The sequence below is a fragment of the Zophobas morio genome, unplaced genomic scaffold (assembly GCF_036711695.1).
Source record: "Zophobas morio isolate AGI-343-1 ecotype UQ-CSIRO unplaced genomic scaffold, CSIRO_AGI_Zmor_V1 ptg000021l, whole genome shotgun sequence".
Classification (NCBI taxonomy): Eukaryota; Metazoa; Arthropoda; class Insecta; order Coleoptera; family Tenebrionidae; genus Zophobas; species Zophobas morio.
Genome location: NW_026972126.1, coordinates 22,061,556 through 22,081,497, shown reverse-complemented (window position 1 = coordinate 22,081,497; position 19,942 = coordinate 22,061,556). Strand labels below are relative to the sequence as shown.

Genomic DNA, 19,942 nt, shown 5'->3' with positions numbered 1-19,942 from the left:
ATCTTACGAAAAACACCACTTTGACCTGCCCGTGTTTTTAACAATTCAGCTGACAAGTCTTGTGATTATTGACACACGGTGCCAACCTGACGGACCCCCAAGATGGCGACAAGCGGCGAGCGAGAGGGAGATAGCACGCGCGATTAGGTTGGCCGCTCTGTCATAAAACCGCGCGATTTTAAAATGGCGCTAGCGAAACCCCGACCCAAGAAACACTGCAGGCTGAAACCCGCCCAAAATCTACCCCTAATCGAAAACAAAGGCGAGTTGTATCGATTCAAGGGCAGCTTTAACGGGTTCTGCGTCGTAATAGACAATGTCGACGACATGAAAAAAATTATTTCAATGGGGTACTTTGGGAAGGCTTCTCTCTCAAGAAATTATCCAGAATTTCGAAAAAAATCGCCCGAAATCGTCAGAAATCGCGTCTTCCAAAACCGCAAACGCAACGCCGAAGGGGCAAAATGCGCCCCCCAGAAAGTTATTGTTGTTCCAGACAGCGACTCAGAATCTGAAGACATTGCAGACTATTTTACTAATTTGAAACCAGAGTATCAGCTTGATTGCTCAGGAATCGCAGAAACGGTTAATTTGGGGTTAGAAGAGGCGTTTTTTCTGGCTGCAGCCCTAAACTGTCTCGACATACGTCACGACGGTAAAATTTTGGGGCTCGAAGAAGCGTGGGGGCTATTCCAACAAAGCGACAAGTGGTTTGTGATTAACTACATCGTTTATTACCATTTTAGAACGAAAAACTGGGTTGTCAAGCCTGGAATTAAATTCGGTGGTGACTTCTGTAAGTTTTAGTAAATTTTGACCCACAAAAGTCAAAAATTTTTGTTACAGTGTTATACAAACAAGGGCCCCCGTTTTATCACGCTTCTTACGTCGTCATTATCCACGTCGTTGACGAAAACTTGGACAAAATTGAACGTTTGAGCAGGCGCTCTATGAATAATTTGTGTTTGATGGGGTTAAACCGCCTGTGTGAGACTGCAGCCAAGGTAAAACCCCCGAATTTACCCCCATTTACTAAATTTTGAACTTCAGGAACTACTAATCTGTGAAATAATTTGGCCACAAACACAACCCAACCAGGTTCATTTTCAAGACTTGTCAAACTTCACCATCAAAGAAACCATAATGAAACGCTGGATTTTCTCTCTAAAAAAACCACAAGCGACAACCAGTAAACAAACTTAATTTTAATTACGCAAAACTACTTTGTACATATATTTACATAGAAACTCCCAAACGTTCTTTCTGTTTTTGAGTCACCCCAGTTCTCCTGTATTCACTCCTCTCTTTAAGATACTCGTTCTTGCACCTATTTTTAAAACCTTCGTCTTCGTACCACCGCGTCAGACAGTCTTTGAGCGCCGCGTTCTCCGCTCGACATTTAAAAATCATCAAAACGTTGCTGTTTTTACAACACTCAGTGAATTTCTCGACGTAGTCTTTGCACTTTTCGTCGCGTGCGATCTCGCGCATTTTCTTGGGGATCATGACGTCGATTTCGACTCGTCGCAGCGAGGTGTCTTCGGGGTCACCTACAACCGCACACTTAATAAGTACCAATTTCGTGAATTTAACATAACCTCACTTTTGGAAAATGAGGTTATGTCGTTTTTATGCGAAGATAAGGTTACATAAGTCGGGCGAATTATAGACAATGTTAACCACTTGTACCTAATCCATGGGGGCCACTTCCGTATTTCTCCTTTAAAATATTCTTTTGCTGCTTCGCCGCCATCGTACAGAACTCTACTTTACCCACCCGAAACCAAAACGTCATGAATTGCACATTCCATTTTGACAGTTTTCAGATGTCAATGCCAAGATTTTAGTCAACGAAAACAAAGCCAAAAGCGACTCGTTGTGTTTCAGTCGAGCTTTATTAAGGTAAGGACGTATTAATTTTGAGTGATTAGTTATTATCGTATCATTAGGTGTGAAAATGGATCGTTTGTTGCGTTTGGGTGGCGGGATGCCGGGCTTGTCTCAGGCGCCCCCTCCGTCCGACGCCCCCGTGGTGGACACCGCCGAGCAAGTCTACATTTCATCGCTAGCCCTTCTGAAAATGTTAAAGCACGGGCGGGCCGGCGTTCCCATGGAAGTGATGGGGCTCATGTTAGGTGAGGTTATGTTATGACTTGGCACTTTATTATAACTGAAATGTAGGCGAATTCGTTGATGATTATACCGTGAGGGTGATCGACGTGTTCGCGATGCCCCAAACCGGAACTGGAGTCAGCGTGGAGGCTGTGGACCCCGTTTTTCAAGCAAAAATGTTGGATATGTTGAGGCAGACCGGGCGGCCTGAGATGGTAGTGGGTTGGTACCATTCGCATCCGGGTTTTGGGTGCTGGTTATCAGGGGTGGATATTAACACGCAGCAGAGTTTTGAGGCGCTTTCAGAGCGGGCGGTGGCAGTGGTGGTCGATCCCATTCAGTCTGTCAAGGGGAAGGTGGTTATTGATGCGTTTAGGTACGTTTTGGATTGGTTTTTCGCCAGAGTGACGGTTGGTTTATAGGTTAATTAACCCAAATATGATGGTTTTGGGGCAGGAGCCTCGCCAGACGACGTCGAATTTGGGGCACTTACAAAAACCCTCCGTACAAGCTTTGATTCACGGGTTGAATAGACACTACTACTCTATTAGTATAAATTATCGTAAGAACGAATTGGAGCAGAAAATGTTACTTAATTTGCACAAAAAATCGTGGATGGATGGGTTAACGCTAGCCGACTATAGAGACAATTGCGGGATTAACGAAAAAACGGTCGCTGATGTGTTGGAGTTGGCGAAAAACTACAACAAAGCGTTGGAAGAGGAAGAGAAGATGACACCCGAACAGTTGGCCATTAAGAACGTGGGTAAGCAAGACCCGAAGAGACACCTCGAGGAAAAAGTGGATCTCCTCATGACCAACAATATTGTCCAGTGTTTAGGAGCTATGTTAGATACCGTTGCATTTAAATGATTCTGTAACATGTACGTGACTTGATTAAATTATAATAAGGCGTATGTTTTATAAAGATTTTTTTTAATATACACAAAATACTTTAATACTAGCAAAAGTCTATTAATATAACACAATTAACTTTGTTGGCACGCCCTCACCGCAATCAACTGCAACAAAATATAAAGCGGCGCAAACACCTCCGAGTAATCCAAGCCCAACTTATTCAGCAACTTCTGGCACAACAAAAACTTAAATAAAAACGTCATTAACAAAAAAGTCCCGGACCAACTAATCCGCAACAGAGACGCCCGCAGCGTCATCTCCGACAACATCCTAATAAAAATAATAACGCAAAAGTACGCATTGAGGGCGTCCCCCGCAAACAACGGGAAAAAAATCGCCCACCAACCGTTCTTATCCACGTCAACGTAAGGGTCATACTTCACCGCCAACATCACCGTGAAAATCAGAAACGAAATCAGGTTCACCCAAATCTCGAACACGGTGAGCCCCAACCACCGCACGAGCTCGTCAATCGTGAAAAACATGGCTACGGTTTGAGGGGGTCGCTGCGGAAGACGCGGATTTTCAAAGCCGAGTTGGACCTGCGCTGGATGGTGTAGTCAGCATCGTCCGTGGCGGGCTCCAAGTCGTCTGAAAAACACAATGTAGACGAGCAAAACGGGGGCTCCAGTTACCTATCAGTTCGGTCGTGAACGTGTTGGAGTGGATTTTGTAAGCCACATTTTGTTCACATAACCTCAAAGCGATGAGGATTCCGCGCTGGATGGCGGCCCCCAGGCAGTACAGAGTGAGCTCCTTTTCACCTTTGTTGATCAGTTTACAGCAACGGTCGACGACCGCCTGAAACGAACGACATAACCTCAAAGTTGGATTTAGGGGTTGCGGCGGATTTACCTTGATGGGGGTTTTGGTGTTGACGTAGACCACGGAGGCGTCGCGCTCGGGCTTCTGGGGACGGCGTTTGCGCAAAACGTGATCTTTGCTGGGGGCGCGGGGTTGTTTGGTCGGTTTTTTAGGTTTTGGGTCGTTTGCACTGGAACTACCTTCCATAACACAATTGGGGTTATTTTTTGGGCACGATTTTGTTTTTATTAATTAAAATTAACATTGCTGTTCTAATGCAGTGTCTGGAGTGGTCTGGAGTACAATAAATTGGAGGGAGTGAAGTATTGGTGGTTGCCTATCTGTCCAACTGTGTATGTTGGGTTGCATACTTTTGAAAACACTTAATCGAGAGTGAACGACGAATAATTTGTAAAAACTTTATTAATAATACATTCTACATACTCTGTTCTACCCTGACTGTGAAAAATTATTTACACAATACAAATTTCCACAAACAAATAAAACCGTCACTTAAAATGACAACAAAATGACAGCTTGTATGAACATAAGTGTGCTTAAACTTAACCCGGCGACGTTGTGTCCCATCGATTCGACCAATGGTCGGCCCTTGTCCGAACTGAACCATTGGTGCAAACTTGACACTTCGCTGTACCCGTGTTGATTTTTGGTCAAAATGAGGCATTCGTACAAGGATTCGGGCGTCAGGTTGGTAATTCGGAAAGACTGAACCCTTTCACCGGTCTTCGGGTCGTATTTCTGACTTGGTTTGACGACTAGATCGTGCCATTGTCCTTTGTGGTCATAAATCGTGGTTGCGTTGATCTAAAAATAATAAAATTAAGAGTAGAGTGTTTAACGCAGATGCTGGTCCGATTAATCACGTGGGTGTAATTACCCGTCTGTAGAGTATTTTTGCTTCCATGATGGGCAAAACGGATTGTACGACCCATCGTAGGTCGTAATAATGGGCGCTGGAGTAGTTGGGGCTGAGGATGCGTGCAGGACCGGGCTTTCCCGATAGTTCTATATATTTTCTGTCCCGTCCGATTGAGTTGATAACCGTGCAACTGTAGTTGCCGAAGTCGGAAAACTGGACGTTTTTGATGGTTAAAGCGTGAGTTTTGCCCTTGCTTGACATTATCCGGCGGTCGGTTTGTTGCAGAGGGAAAGAGTTTTGGTACCATAAAACCTAAAACCGATGTTAACAATAATGTGCACTAATTGTAATCCTGTAACCAATAATCAATAAAATTTATATAAAGTGACTGCGACTGAGCGCTGGGTTTGATTGAAAACTGATACCCTACTAATCAAATTAATCAAAGTTGGTTATTGGATTTATATCCTAGTTTGCAAAACAACTAGTTATAAATGAGCTGTTTGACTAGTGTTCGTTAATGCATCTAGTAGGTTCGACACATTTCTTACGTCACGCCACGCCCCCTTGCTTCAAACCAATCATAAAACAGATAAAGTAAGTCGCTATTTTACACCCCATAAACCACTATAATACCATATTTCCCCTTTTTAAAGATCACTTCGCCGCTTTCAAGCATTTTAAGCACGCTAACTTTTAAATTTTAGTAACATTCCCACTAAAAACCCAAACGACCTCTTAATGACCGCTTCATTACTCCTGTACATCAAAAATCCCTCTTACTTCTCCAGGTGGATCGGCGTGAACGATGCAATCCAGCCTCGCCTCGAGCCCCTCCCCCGCGTTGACCCAGGACTTCGCCACGCTTATTTCCGGAGGATCTGCAAACACATAAAACATGTTTTCTCCACGAAAAAACGTCACATCTGTATATTATATCTGTTTGCTCTTACAGAGAACGTGGAGTTTGACGTCCCCGGTCACGGGTTGCCCGATTCCGTTGGAAGCCGTGCATTGGTATTCGCCTGCGTCCTGTCGCTGGACGCTCGGTAACGACAATAGGTAACCTGTTTGTACTTGTAATCCGGATGGGAGTACACCTTCCTGAAACGATGCCATTTGGATGCTAATTGGGTTCGAATCGGGACGCTTACCTTTTTCGACCACTGGACCACCGGTAATGGGTTGCCGCTCGCTCTGCATTCGAATGACACGGGGGCGCCCTTGCGGGTGGTGAAGACTTCGCCGTTGTTGGGGTAGATCTGGAGACTAGGAGGCACTGAAATCGACAAGATTGGTGGTAATTCTTAAATCGGGGGATCAACAAATCGCCGGATTGTGTACAAAGGTTGCTGAAATTCGATTACGACGTCCAATACGTTCCGGGATGCGTTTTATTTACTGGACGCGTTGTCTCGTGTTGCTTTGAAGACTGGAAAGCGGGATGACGGTTCCGAAATGTACGATAGACGGATGGTTTTCCCTAAGTTGTTATTTACGTACTACGTCACGCACGAAACTTAAACTTTAATTTGTGAATACGCGTGCACGACTCATCCCCCGCGCGCTTTAGAAATTTATTCCGACCATCTCGACACAAGTTCGAGGATTCCATGTCACAAAAAGCCCCGTTTACGAATTATGCCGCTGTAAAAAACTCAGCTGTAATTTTTCACATTTCTGCTGCACGTGCAAACATCGCGAAACAAAGCCTTTATTCGCGGTGGCTCGCAATGAAAAATTTAAATTCAAATTCCACAAATTGGTGATAATTATTCCGCTACGTGGGAACGCTCGCCCACAACACGATTATTTACAAATTGGTGCAAACGAAACGAAAACGCACCTGACTTACAAGCAATCGGTTCGTTGTCAAAGTGAAAAGCGTGCGAAATGTTAATATAAAGCGAAAATTACGTTTGTGAACCGTTCTGAGGCAACAAAAACTAACAAAAAAATCATCAATTGTATGAATTTTAGGGGCAAGAGTGGTGTGCAGAAGCATATTTAATCAACAAAAATTGAAACAAACGGGGCTAATTAATTTGGTGTGGTGGTTACGAGTCTGCTTTTAGAATTTTCATAGCACGTATGGTTTTTTCAAAACTTCAGTGAAGGATATTTAGGGGGTTGAGGCAAATTTGATGTTGTAAACGGTAATCAATTATTTATTCGGGTTCAACTATTTTAGCTGTGATATATCTAAATGGCTTGATGGTTTTCCCTAAGTTGTTGTTTACGTTTCATAACTGCTCATACGAGATCTTCAACTAGTGCTGTGTTCAAAATTTAATTTAAACATTGATCTATTTTGAGAGGAAGAACTTGGAAAGTTATTGTTAGTTAAATTAAATTAATTTCAGTGTGGGTTCGGAGCGGGAAGGGGTATTTTACGCTTATATCGTGTCACCATTTGTGTTTTATGTTTGAAAATTTGAACATTTATTTGTAAACACTCCTCTCACGGCGACGTGTGTACCAAAACCATCTTATTATGGACTCGGCCGTATTTAATATGCATTTGTCGCGTCTATTTCATGTTTTGTTATGTGATGTGGGAATTCGGTCCACGATGTAATCGGAGAACTTACCTATTTTTTGTTACTGTTAGATGGTTTTCTCGACATTTCGTAACCTCTAAAGTACGAAGAAATAGGTCTCTCGTTTCCGTCTGTTTGTCTGACTGCTGTCCTGATTTTTATTTGACAGATAATCTCCGAAAGTACTAGGCCGAAAAATTAATGAATGGGCCAGTTTATTTTATTGATTAAATCAGGAACGGCTCACTCCATTTTCCAAGAAAATTTTGGGAATACAATACTGTTATTTTTCAATTTCCATTTTACTAAATTACACTACACTAAATAAAATAAGTCAGTGAAATGAAGAAAACTGGTGGGCGGGGCAAAATTTACTTATTTCTAGTTTTATGAACAAGCAGTAGCCCCGCCCACCCACCTCTTCTTCAATCCAGTGACTACTTTTAATATTGTTCAGTCTCATCTTAGCAAGTTTTAGCCCCGCCCACCCACCCGTTTTTTTTTTTCGTAGAGGAAATGTCATTGACCAAAATCAATCTTATCTTAACAAGTACTAGCCCCGCCCACCCGCCCTCTATTTTCTTAGATGGTATGTCGTTTGTCACGATCAATCTTATCTTAGCAGGTACTAGCCCCGCCCACTCGCGCTGTTCTCACTCTAACGATTTTATTTCTGTTCAATATAAGATCCACCTTTCATTCAGACTAGAAAAAATGAATCAATGAAATGGAGGCAGGGTGGGTGGGCGGGTTTTAATTATATGTTCTTTTGTAGAGTGGGAATGGGAACTAATAGAACGTAGACTATTGAAAACTGAAAAAAAAAATGCTGTAAGATTTATTTCTTATTTCAGAAGAAAAAAATTAGAAATCGGGTGGGTGGGCGGCGCTAATTATGTTATTCTGTCGATACGGAGTGGCAACTTATAATAGAATCCGGGATGTGGAAAAAGTAAAAAAAGCACTAATCGTAATTTGTTTTATTATAGTGCAGTAGAACCTCGATAATCCGAATTAATTGTGGAAAAAGTGTGTTCGGATTAGCGATTTGTTTCGACCCATTCTCGACGATTTTCGAAATTTAACTAAAGATATTCTCTTGTAGATTTTGGGTCGCAGAAGTCACTTATTGCTTCATTTCTTCGATAACTTTTTTCCGGAATCGTCCATTGAAATATCGAAATTTTTAGAAATTTTCAAAAATTTGCATTTCGTACCGATTCTTTCGAAAATGTTGCTCCGTGACCATCAACATGCTATGCTTGGAATGAGCATGTCGAGATCTACGTCCCTGAATTTTTTCACAATTTTTAGACAACTTTTTTAAAAGTGAAACTTTTTCAATGGTCCCCCCTTCTAAAAATTTCGGCCAATTTTTGACATTTTCGAACCTTAACTAAACACATTTTCTTGTAGATTTCGAGTTCTAGAACTCACTTCCGGCCTCGTTTCTTCGATAATTGCAACCGTTCTTCCAGAATCGACCGTTGAAATAACGAAATTTTTAGATATTGTTAAAAATTCGTATTTTGTACCGATTCTTTCGAAAATGTTGCTCCGTAACCATCAACTCGCTATATTTCTGGAATCAGCATTTCGAGATATACGTCCCTGAATTTTTTCGCAATTTTTAGACAACTTTTTTAAAAGTGAAATTTTTTCAATGGTCCCCCCTTCTAAAAATTTCGACCAATTTTTGACATTTTCGAACCTTAACTAAACACATTTTCTTGTAGATTTCGAGTTCTAGAACTCACTTCCGGCCTCGTTTCTTCGATAATTGCAACCGTTCTTCCAGAATCGACCGTTGAAATAACGAAATTTTTAGATATTGTCAAAAATTCGTATTTTGTACCGATTCTTTCGAAAATGTTGCTCCGTAACCATCAACTCGCTATATTTCTGGAATCAGCATTTCGAGATATACGTCCCTGAATTTTTTCGCAATTTTTAGACAACTTTTTTAAAAGCGAAATTTTTTCAATGGTCCCCCCTTCTAAAAATGTCGGCCAATTTTTGACATTTTCGAAATTCAACTAAATACATTTTCTTGTCGATTTCGAGCTCTAGAACTCACTTCCGGCCTAATTTCTTTAATAACTGCAACCGTTTTTCCGGAATCGACCGTTGAAATATCGAAATTTTTAGAAATTTTCAAAAATTCGCATTTCGCACCGATTCTTTCGTAAATTTTGCTCCGTAACCATCAACACGCTATATTTTTGGAATCAGCATGTCGAGATCTACGTCCCTGAATTTTTTCGCAATTTTTAGACAACTTTTTTAAAAGTGGAATTTTTTCAATTTTTTCCCTTCTTCAAATTTCGGCCAATTTTTGACATTTTCGAAACTTAACTAAATACATTTTCTTGTAGATTTCGAGCTCTAGAACTCACTTCCGGCGTCGTTTCTTTGATAACTGTAACCGTTCTTCCGGAATCGACCGGTGAAATATCGAAATTTTTAGAAATGTTCAAAAATTCGCATTTCGTACCAATTATTTCGAAAATATTGCTCCGTAACCTTCAACACGCTAAATTTTTTGGAATCAGCATGTCGAGATCTACGTTCCTGAATTTTTTCGCAATTTTTAGACGACTTTTTTAAAAGTGAAATTTTTTCAATGGTCCCCCCTTTTCTAAAAATTTCGGCCAAATTTTGACATTTTCGAAACTTAACCAAACACATTTTCTTGTAGATTTCGAGCTCTAGAACTCACTTCCGGCCTCGTTTCTTGGATAAATGGAACCGTTCTTCCAGAATCGACCGTTGAAATATCGAAATTTTTAGAAATTTTCAAAAATTCGCATTTCGCACCGATTCTTTCGTAAATTTTGCTCCGTAACCATCAACATGCTATATTTTTGGAATCAGCATGTCCAGATCTACGTCCCTGAATTTTTTCGCAATTTTTAGACAACTTTTCTAAAAGTGAAATTTTTTCATGGTCCCCCTTCTAAAAATTTCGGCCAATTTTCGACATTTTCGAAACTTAACTAAACACATTTTCTTGTTGATTTCGAGCTCTAGAACTCACTTCCGGCGTCGTTTCTTTGATAACTGTAACCGTTCTTCCGGAATCGACCGGTGAAATATCGAAATTTTTAGAAATGTTCAAAAATTCGCATTTCGTACCAATTATTTCGAAAATATTGCTCCGTAACCTTCAACACGCTAAATTTTTTGGAATCAGCATGTCGAGATCTACGTTCCTGAATTTTTTCGCAATTTTTAGACGACTTTTTTAAAAGCGAAATTTTTTCAATGGTCCCCCCTTCTAAAAATTTCGGCCAATTTTTGACATTTTCGAAACTAAAGTGAATACACTTTCTTGTAGATGTCGAGCTCTAGAACTCACTTCCGGCCCCGTTTCTTTGAAAACAGCAACCGTTTTTCTGGAATCGACCGTTGAAATATCGAAATTTTTAGAAATTTTCAAAAATTCGCATTTCGCACCGATTCTTTCGAAAATGTTGCTCCGTGACCATCAACACGCTATATTTTTGGAATCAGCATGTCGTGATCTACGTCCCTGATTTTGTTCGCAATTTTTAGACAACTTTTTTAAAAGTGAAATTTTTTCAATGGTCCCCCCTTCTTCAAATTTCGGCCAAATTTTGACATTTTCGAAACTTAACCAAACATATTTTCTTGTAGATTTCGAGCTCAGGAACTCACTTCCGGCATCGTTTCTTCGATAACTGCAACCGTTCTTCCAGAATCGACCGTTGAAATATCGAAATTTTTAGAAATTTAAAAAAAATCGCATTTCGTACCGATTTTTTCGAAAATTTTGCTCCGTTACCATCAACACGCTATATTTTTGGAATCAACATGTGGTGATCTACGTCCCTGATTTTTTTCGCAATTTTTAGATAATTTTTTAAAAGTGAAATTTTTTCCCTTCTAAAAATTTAGGTCAATTTTTGACATTTTCGAAACTTAACTAAATACATTTTCTTGTAGATTTCGAGGTCTAGTACTCACTTCCGGCCTCGTTTCTTTGATAACTGCAACCGTTCTTCCAGAATCGACCGCTGAAATAACGAAATATTTACAAATTTTCAAAAATTCGCACTTCATACCGATTCTTCGAAAATGTTGCTCCGTGACCATCAACACGCTATATTTTTGGAATCAGCATGTCGAGATCTACGTCTGAATTTTTTCGCAATTTTAAAACAAATTTTTTTAAAAGTGAAATTTTTACAATGGTCCCCCCTTATTCAAATTTCGGCCAATTTTTGACATTTTCGAAACTCAACTAAATACATTTTCTTGTAGATTTCGAGCTCTAGAACTCACTTTCGGTTTCGTTTCTTTGATAACTTGAACCGTTTTTCCGCAATAGACCGTTGAAATATTGAAATTTTTAGAAATTTTAAAAAATTCGCATTTCGCACCGATTTTTTCGAAAATGTTGCTCCGTAACCTTCAACATGCTATATTTTTGGAATCAGCATGTCGATATCTACGTCCCTGATTTTTTTCGCAATTTTTAGACAACTTTTTTAAAAGTGAATTTTTTTCAATCGCGCTAAATCCGTCCTTAACAAAAATGGCATTATTGCTCCGGGATTTTCGACGTTCGCCTGCAATCTTGGTCCGGAGCATCTGACCGCTGTTTTTCAATTCAGCCCGTCGAAATCAATCCCCAGAAGTTTTTGTGGATTTTTAATCAACGGTGGATGCCATTAAGGGTCACTGTCGTTAAAACCCCGAACTGTCATTGCTGTAACACTCTCTGACACACCTTCACGCGACACATGTTCGTTAATTTTGTTTGTTCCTTTGAGCAATTTTGTGTTTGTTTTCCGCAGCTTTGGAAAAAGTATGTTTCTCTATTATTATAAGTTACACAGTCAGAGAATCTCCACCTAATTGTTACTAATACAACTGGACGCAATTTAATCACTTTAGTGCCAATATTAATTACGCCAAATTTACTTTACATTCCACACAGAGACACACAGATTGAACGTGTGCCACACGCAGGATAATTATTTATTTCGTTGCGAAATACTTAATTAAATATTTACATAACATAGCGCGACCTTTTTTGACATTTATGTGTCTTGAGCGCTGGATCACTCCCCAGGAGCTGCCTTTAATCGACCCCCCGGTGCCAATACTTCGAAGCATATTTATGATTGTTAACAACCCCCGTTTCCACCCCCTTTCCAAAACTATTAACCCTTCACACGCAGAAATGAGCCGAACCAAAAAAAGCGTTCTAAACGCGACCCGAGCATTGTATGTTTCATGCTCGACGTAAAAAATTCATTTTTCGTAGGTTTCCCGTGCAAAACGGAGTCATGTCACCCTCAGAGGTGAAAAATTAATCGCGATCCAGTTAGGCCTTTGGGGTATCATTTGTATGTAGGAAGTTTCTGTAACTCTGAGTTCACGGTTAGCTCCGGGCCAGTTGCATGGATCAGACAAGTTGGAAATTCAACATCTCTATTTAGCTGCCCGAGGCTGACACGTGTCGTGTTTCTGCAAAACCAAGATCTGCATGACAAATTGTATGTATGGGGATATTGCTGGGGGATTCTTCCTCTGTTAGTTTAATCGCGTTATGCCTGACGGGGTGATTAATTTAAACAAGGCGCTTCGTGGGCGAGTTTTTGTATTTTCGATTTTTAACCGAAATTCGGCGCAAAGGCGACAGGGCTAAATTACTAAATCATTTTTATCTTTAAAGGACTTCTCGTAGGAACTGGAATTTAACTGCCGAGGGAAAATTTTATTATTCTATCGTCAGTCGTAATTTAGTGTTTTGAGGTACATGGAATTAGACTTGCTAATACGGGCTGGGAAATTCGATCGCCTTTGACAGGGCAGATGTCCGACGGAGCGAGTTTTTAGGCACAAAGAACGAGCTAAAATAACCACTAAAAAATTTCAGACGACGTCATCAATTTTTTGAACTAGATACAACACTCCCACAAAAAATTATTCCCACAACTCGTTTGTTTGTTTTTGCAATTACGGCGTCAGCAACTAACAATGCCCCATAACCGAACCTCAGCAACAGCATTCCACCATACAATACCTGGCCTGTTGATTTTGCCAATAAATTAATTTCTCCATTGTTTGTTTTGCATCAATTATCAAACTTTAAATCAACATCAATTTGTGTATAAAAAGCGTTTTGCTCCCTTCCGGGCGAGAAGTTTTTGCGCGATAACGGGCTACGAACTCGTTTTTTGCCCCAACTTGGAGGGTTAGTGTTTTTGTCATGTTTGCGGTTTGGTTTGTTCGGGACTTGTCCGGGTTAATACAACGTGGAAAGTGCACCAAGTTGGAGTTCGGCATTAACTGCTCCCAGCGGACTCGTCCTCGACGAACATTTATGTAGATGCGTGTAGGTTTAATAATTTCGAATTGAAAAAATTATGGCGTTTAATTTTTTAAATGGCGACGCGACGGGAATTTCCTTAAAAGCTTTTCACGCTTGATGGAGGTATAAATGGCGTCTTTTTGTTAAGGTGGAGTAGTTTGCTTTGATAATTGTACTATGAAATCGTAAACAGGGAAGTTTTCCACCTTTTTGCTACAATCGAGGACAGCACTTACAGGTTAGAATATACCGGGTGTAACTAATCAAGTTATTGTGAGCATGGTAACTGTTTAATGAAAATGTAACCCTAAAAAATTGGTCTAAAGAGTTTAGACAGTACTTCCCTCGCTATCGGAAACTTGACGACTGCATGCCTATTGTGTTTTTTTTTCTCATTACATTTTTGTAGTGGGAATTTAAAAAAAAATGTGATGACGTCATCAACATTTTTGCAAGGACACGTATATCAGTTGGGATAGATGTAGTGTAATACTAAGAATAAAATTATTGTATTCCCAAATTTTCGGGAAAATGAATTGGGTCGTTTTGAATTTTGATTTCTTATAATCAATAAAATAACGAAACAATTTACTCAGGTATACGGCGCCGGTGTGTAATATCTAGAGAGCGGATTTCTGTCGGGCTAGGCAAGGCCAAACTCGGTACGGCTCGTACGGGATGCGAATTCATTGCGGTTGCGGACTGCACTTCGTTTATTTGAGATTAGAATAACGCTGTTTCGTTGCACTCTGCTGTTAATTCCCGTTCTCATTTACTTAGCCGTTTGATTAATAAATCGTTAATTATATTTATGGAATTAGTACCGATTAAACGTGACGTAGCCCGACAAAAATACGCTGTCTGGTAATATGAAAGGCAACTGAAAATCGTTTATGTATAAAGATTCTTAATTTAAGATGACAAGGGTGACGTCATCAATTTTTTTAGGAGGGATGAACAAATACATTTTGAACAAAAGTTTACCATGCTTATAATAACTTTAAAATATTCCCAAGATTTCAAAGCATTCGGTTTTGTAATTCCTGATTAAATCGATAAAATAAATTCACGCCTTCATTAATTTTTTTGAGTCACCCTGCATATGCAAATCCAAAAATATGAATGGAATGATAAATCACAAGTACAGACTTATCATATTTTGTATATTTTAGATACGATTTATTCGGCAAACTTTTGAGCTGACGTCATCAGTTTTTTGTAGAAGATAACCAAATATATTTTGACTAAAAATTTATTATGCTCTTTATAACCTTAAAACATCTGCAAGATTTCAAAGCATTCGGTTTTGTAGTTCCTGATTAAATCAATAAAATAAATTTACGCATTCATTAATTTTTTTGAGTCACCCTGTATATGCAAATCGAAAAAATTTTAATGGAATGATAAATCACAAGAAGAGACTCACCATATTTTGTACATTTTAGATAGGATTTATTCAGCAAAATTTTGTGGTCACGTCATAAGTTTTTTAGGGGGAACGACCAAATACATTTTGATCAAAAATTTACCATGCTTATGATAATTTTAAAATATCTTCAAGATTTCGAAGCATTCGGTTTTGTAGTTCCTGAGTAATTTTTTTTTCGGGAAAATGTTTTGGAAACACTGTTCTATTTTGTATGAATTTTTAAATTTTTTTAGTGACATTTTTTGTGGTTGTTTTCGGTACAGTGTATGATATTAACACTGAGAAAAAAAAATGAAGCATTAAAATAATCGAAAAATCGAGAAATCTAATAATCGAAAAAGCGAAACTTTAAAAAATCGTAAAACTGAAATATTGAAAAATCGAAATATCGAAGAACTGAAAATTGAAAAATGAAACATCAGAAAATCGAAAAAATGTAAAATTCAAAAATCTAAAATTTCAAAACCGAATAACGAAAAATCGAGAAATCGAAACTCACAAATTTAAAAAATCGGATAACTGAAGAATCGAAACATCGAAAAACTGGAAAATCGAAAAGTCGAACAATTGAGAAACCGAAATAGGTCAAAACCGAAAAATCGAAAACTTAAAAATTGAACAATTTATAATTGAGAGATTGACAATCAAAATATCGAAAAATCCAAATGTCGATAAATCGAGAAATCAAAAAACTTAAAAATTCGAAAAATTGAAAAAAGCTGAAAAATTGAAAAAGCGGAAAAATCAAAAAACGAAAAAATGGAAAACTGGAAAAGCTGAGAAACCGAAATAGGCCAAAATAAAAAATTGAAAAACTGATAAATCGAAAACCTGAACAATCAAATCTCGATAAATCGGGAATGAAAAATTAACAAATCGAAAAATTGAAAAACAGAACATCTAAAACCAGGAAGTCGAAAAATCGAAAGATTAAGAAATATTGAAAAATTAAAATATCAAAAGATTGAAAAATCTAAAATTTAAAAATCCAAAAATTGAAAAATCGAAAAAGTAAAAAGGTACACACATCGAAAAATCGACAAGTCAAAAATAGAACAGCTGAAGAATTGAAATATTGAAAAATCCTAAAACTGAAATATCTAAAAACAGAAAAATCGAAAAATCAAAAAACTGAAGTCGAAAAATACAAACCTTAAAAAATAGAAAATTGAAACATCAAAAACCTGAAAAATCAAAAAATTAAAGAATTGAAGAACAGGAAATTCGATACACTCGAAGGTCAAGAAATGGGAAAATCAAAACATCGATTAATTGAAAAATCGAAAAATTGAGAGTTTATGAAAGTCAAATTTAAAAAATAAAAAAATCGAAAATATGACAAAATGACAATTGAAAAACAGAAAATCTAAAACCGGGAAGTCGAAAAATCAAAAAATTAAGAAATCGAAACATTTGAAAAATTCGAAAACTTGAAAAATTCAAATATCGAAGAACTGAATCGAGAAATCGAAAAATCTAAAATTTTAAAAATTAAAAATCTAAAATTTAAAAATCAAAAAATTGAAAAATCGAAAAAGTAAAATAATCGACACATCGAAAAATCCAGAAGTCAAAAATCACAAAACTTAGATATCGAAAAACTGAAAAATAAAAGAAAAACTGAGAATCTAATAACCTGAAAAATCCGAAAACTGAAATATCCAAAAACTGAGAATCTAAAAATTAATAAAAATTGAAATATGGAAGAGCTGAAATGAAAAATCGAGAAATCGAAAAATCTAAAATTTTAAATATTGAGAAATTAAAATACCAAAAAATTGAGAAATCTAAAATTTAAAAATCGAAAAAGTAAAAAGTCGACACATCGGAAAATCCAGAAGTCAAAAATGGAAAAGTTGAAGAACAGAAATATTGAAAAATCTCAAAACTGAAAAATCGAAAAACGGAAAAATGAAAGAAAAACTAACGAATCAAAAAACTGAAAAATCCCAAAACTGAAAAATCCCAAAACTGAAATATCCAAAAACTGATAATCTAAAGAATCGAAAAATCAAGAAAGTGCAGTCGAAATATCGAAACCTTAAAAAAAATCGAAAAATTGAAAAATCAAAAACTTGCAAAATGTCAAAAAACTGAGAAATTAAAAAACTGAGCAATCGTAAAACCTAAAAAGTGAAGTCGAAAAATCGAAACCTTAAAAAAACTAAAAAATGAAAAATGGAAAAATTAAAGAATTGAAGAACAGGAATGTCGAAACCCTCGAAAGTCAAGAAATGGGAAAGTCAAAACATCGATTAATTGTAAAATCGAAAAATTGACAGTTTATAAATGCCAAATTTGAAAAATTGAAAAATCGAAAATTTGAAAAAACGGCAATTGAAAAACAGAAAATCTAAAACGTCGAAGTCTAAAAATCGACAGATTAAGAAATCAAAACATTCGAAAAATTCGAAAACATGAAAAACGGAAATATCGAAGAACTGAAATGAAAAATCGAGAAATCGAAAAAGCTAAAATTTTAGATATTGAAAAATTAAAATACCAAAAAATTGAGAAATCTAAACTTTAAAAATCGAAAAAGTCGAAAGTCAACACATCGAAAAATCCAGAAGTCAAAAATGGAAAAGTCGAAGAACAGAAATATTGAAAAATCCCAAAACTGAAAAATCGAAAAACGGAATAATGAAAGATAAACTGACGAATCGAAAAACTGAAAAATCCCAAAACTGAAATATCCAAAAACTGATAATCTAAAGAATCGAAAAATTGAGAAATCGAAAAATCAAGAAAGTGAAGTCGAAATATCGAAACCTTAAAAAATCGAAAAATTGAATAATAAGTAAACTGAAAAATCCCAAAACTGAAATCTCAAAAAACTGAGAAATTAAAAAACTGAGCAATCGAAAAATCCAAAAAGTGAAGTCGAAAAATCGAAACCTTAAAAAAACTAAAATATGAAAAATGGAAAAATTAAAGAATTGAAGAACAGGAATATCGAAACCCTCGAAAGTCAAGAAATGGGAAAGTCAAAACATCGATTAATTGTAAAATCGAAAAATTGACAGTTTATAAATAAATGCCAAATTTGAAAAATTGAAAAATCGAAAATTTGAAAAAACGGCAATTGAAAAACAGAAAATCTAAAACGTGGAAGTCTAAAAATCGACAGATTAAGAAATCAAAACATTCGAAAAATTCGAAAACATGAAAAACGGAAATATCGAAGAACTGAAATGAAAAATCGAGAAATCGAAAAATCTAAAATTTTAAATATTGAAAAATTAAAATACCAAAAAATTGAGAAATCTAAACTTTAAAAATCGAAAAAGTAGAAAGTCAACACATCGAAAAATCCAGAAGTCAAAAATGGAAAAGTCAAAGAACAGAAATATTGAAAAATCCCAAAACTGAAATATCGAAAAACTGAAAAATGAAAGAAAAACTGAAAAATCCCAAAACTGAAATGTCCAAAAACTGAGAAATGAAATAATTGAAAAATTGAGAAATCGATAAATCAAAAAAGTGAAGTTGAAAAATCGAAACCTGAAAAAATAGAAAAATTGAAAACCAAAAAATCTGAAAAATCAATCAATTGAAAAATCGACAAATAAAGAGTTTACAAAAGTCAAAAATTGAAAAATCGAAATATTTAACAATCGTAAAATTGAAGAGAAAAACTGAAAACTGAGAAATTGAAAAATTCAGAAATTGTAAAATCCAAAATTTGAATAATAAATAGAAGTAAATTGAAAAGTCCCCAAACTAAACTTTCGAAAAACTAAGAATTCGAAAGTTGAAACAGCAAGAAATTATGGTCGAAACCGGTTAGGATGTGTTTCAGATCACGGATCATGGTTAATAAATCAAATTGTTTCCGAACGCTTAGAGTCGACATTGGCCTGAGTGTGCTCTGGTCTGGAGATCAAACAAGTTCCCAGACTACGTGCGACCTGAATTAAAGTGAAGGAAACAGTAAGCAGCTTGTAATATTCTGGTACATCTAGTGTCAATTTGTCGAAAGTAAAACGCGTCGTTGAAAATATTATGACATTTTTTATATTGTAGTTAGAAACAAACACTGTTGCCAACATAAGTCGAGGAGTCCTCAACCGTCATTTAATTTAAACTATGACGCTTCTCTATGTTCTCAGAACTAACGTTCATGACGTCATCGCAATTTTTTTTTCCAACAGCGAGGGAAGTACTGTCTAAACTCTTTAGGCCAATGTTTTCATTAGCGAAGCAATTTATCAAAAAAACTATTAGTTCTCAACTGGTTATTTTCTGGCAGGTTGTTTCCACTGTATTTTCCAGCGAGGACTTGTTAAAATATTTACCAGAGAATCTACATTTTGGTAATGGAAACGACGTATCTGCTTTGCTGCAGTTAAAAACTCACTGCATTTTCTTTCTATTCATTCTTTACACTTCGAGAGCTAAACTAATCAATTTATAACACAATTTGGTTGTTAATTAAGTTTATTGTGTAAATTAGCAACGTCTGAGTGAAGTCATATTTAATTACAGTGTTAAAACAGTGCCGATAACACCACACCATAACACATCTACACCACACAATATTTAATTGTATTATAACTATGCAAGCAAAAAATTATCAAAACTTTGTAACATAACCAACAACCAGCAATAACTCCCAAATATATGAAGAATTCTCCGCTAGATTATTTTTACTTCCACCACACACGGATGAAACATCCCAAACAGTATTACCATAGATGTCACCACAGCTTCCTGCAGTCAAAATAGTGTTCTTTGCAACCGCCCAATTTGCAATCGTATATAAATTTTTCTTGCTGAGATAACAACAACCGTAACAATGAAACTTCTTCATCGAACAATTTTCTCCACAAAATTTTGCGTCTACTTTCTTCAGTGGGTTGTCGTTCAAGGTCACATCTTCAAACCCATGGTTGTTGAAAACACCTTCCGCCAAA

General features: G+C 36.9%; 6 protein-coding genes across 6 annotated transcripts in view; 2 read left to right on the top strand and 4 right to left on the bottom strand.

Annotated features, from left to right (window-relative positions):
- The first annotated feature begins 182 nt into the window (after nt 1-182).
- On the top strand, nt 183-1,259 carry LOC135132498 (tRNA-splicing endonuclease subunit Sen2). The gene is made up of 3 exons (XM_064060619.1): nt 183-796; nt 847-1,004; nt 1,051-1,259. Exons 1-3 carry the CDS (start codon nt 184-186, stop codon nt 1,201-1,203), a joined length of 924 nt encoding a protein of 307 aa, XP_063916689.1. The 5' UTR covers nt 183; the 3' UTR covers nt 1,204-1,259.
- On the bottom strand, nt 1,182-1,795 carry LOC135132505 (COX assembly mitochondrial protein homolog). The gene is made up of 2 exons (XM_064060630.1): nt 1,690-1,795; nt 1,182-1,550 (listed from the first exon to the last, which is right to left on the bottom strand). Exons 1-2 carry the CDS (start codon nt 1,793-1,795, stop codon nt 1,237-1,239), a joined length of 420 nt encoding a protein of 139 aa, XP_063916700.1. The 3' UTR covers nt 1,182-1,236.
- An 18-nt stretch (nt 1,796-1,813) lies between these two features.
- Nucleotides 1,814-3,029, top strand: LOC135132497 (26S proteasome non-ATPase regulatory subunit 14). The gene is made up of 4 exons (XM_064060618.1): nt 1,814-1,902; nt 1,950-2,135; nt 2,182-2,488; nt 2,535-3,029. Exons 2-4 carry the CDS (start codon nt 1,958-1,960, stop codon nt 2,983-2,985), a joined length of 936 nt encoding a protein of 311 aa, XP_063916688.1. The 5' UTR covers nt 1,814-1,902; nt 1,950-1,957; the 3' UTR covers nt 2,986-3,029.
- On the bottom strand, nt 3,030-3,515 carry LOC135132506 (uncharacterized protein). Its single transcript, XM_064060631.1, has one exon. The coding sequence runs from the start codon at nt 3,513-3,515 to the stop codon at nt 3,102-3,104; it is 414 nt and encodes a 137-aa protein (XP_063916701.1). The 3' UTR covers nt 3,030-3,101.
- A 2-nt stretch (nt 3,516-3,517) lies between these two features.
- On the bottom strand, nt 3,518-4,147 carry LOC135132504 (ribonuclease P protein subunit p20). The gene is made up of 3 exons (XM_064060629.1): nt 3,886-4,147; nt 3,666-3,831; nt 3,518-3,621 (listed from the first exon to the last, which is right to left on the bottom strand). The coding sequence occupies exons 1-3, from the start codon at nt 4,039-4,041 to the stop codon at nt 3,518-3,520; spliced, it is 426 nt and encodes a 141-aa protein (XP_063916699.1). The 5' UTR covers nt 4,042-4,147.
- Nucleotides 4,148-4,239: 92 nt separating this feature from the next.
- Nucleotides 4,240-19,942, bottom strand: part of LOC135132366 (MAM domain-containing glycosylphosphatidylinositol anchor protein 2-like) — a 90,638-nt gene continuing 74,935 nt past the window's right edge. Inside the window, exons 4-8 of the mRNA XM_064060440.1 lie at nt 5,869-5,993; nt 5,668-5,818; nt 5,498-5,595; nt 4,733-5,026; nt 4,240-4,659 (exon numbers count right to left, since the gene is read on the bottom strand). Coding sequence (XP_063916510.1) covers nt 4,348-4,659; nt 4,733-5,026; nt 5,498-5,595; nt 5,668-5,818; nt 5,869-5,993 — 980 coding nt within the window. The 3' untranslated portion in view covers nt 4,240-4,347. The remainder of the gene's footprint in view (nt 4,660-4,732; nt 5,027-5,497; nt 5,596-5,667; nt 5,819-5,868; nt 5,994-19,942) is intronic.

Coding starts and splice junctions, on each gene's coding strand:
- LOC135132497 (XM_064060618.1), top strand. CDS start 1,958: ATGGATCGTTTGTTGCGTTTGGGTGGCGGGATGCCGGGCTTGTCTCAG. Junction 2,136..2,181: donor AGTGATGGGGCTCATGTTAG/GTGAGGTTATGT, acceptor ACTGAAATGTAG/GCGAATTCGTTGATGATTAT. Junction 2,489..2,534: donor GTGGTTATTGATGCGTTTAG/GTACGTTTTGGA, acceptor GTTGGTTTATAG/GTTAATTAACCCAAATATGA.
- LOC135132498 (XM_064060619.1), top strand. CDS start 184: ATGGCGCTAGCGAAACCCCGACCCAAGAAACACTGCAGGCTGAAACCC. Junction 797..846: donor TAAATTCGGTGGTGACTTCT/GTAAGTTTTAGT, acceptor TTTTTGTTACAG/TGTTATACAAACAAGGGCCC. Junction 1,005..1,050: donor TGTGTGAGACTGCAGCCAAG/GTAAAACCCCCG, acceptor TTTGAACTTCAG/GAACTACTAATCTGTGAAAT.
- LOC135132505 (XM_064060630.1), bottom strand. CDS start 1,795: ATGACGTTTTGGTTTCGGGTGGGTAAAGTAGAGTTCTGTACGATGGCG. Junction 1,551..1,689: donor AAGTGGCCCCCATGGATTAG/GTACAAGTGGTT, acceptor GTGCGGTTGTAG/GTGACCCCGAAGACACCTCG.
- LOC135132506 (XM_064060631.1), bottom strand. CDS start 3,515: ATGTTTTTCACGATTGACGAGCTCGTGCGGTGGTTGGGGCTCACCGTG.
- LOC135132504 (XM_064060629.1), bottom strand. CDS start 4,041: ATGGAAGGTAGTTCCAGTGCAAACGACCCAAAACCTAAAAAACCGACC. Junction 3,832..3,885: donor ACACCAAAACCCCCATCAAG/GTAAATCCGCCG, acceptor CGTTCGTTTCAG/GCGGTCGTCGACCGTTGCTG. Junction 3,622..3,665: donor GTTCACGACCGAACTGATAG/GTAACTGGAGCC, acceptor TGTGTTTTTCAG/ACGACTTGGAGCCCGCCACG.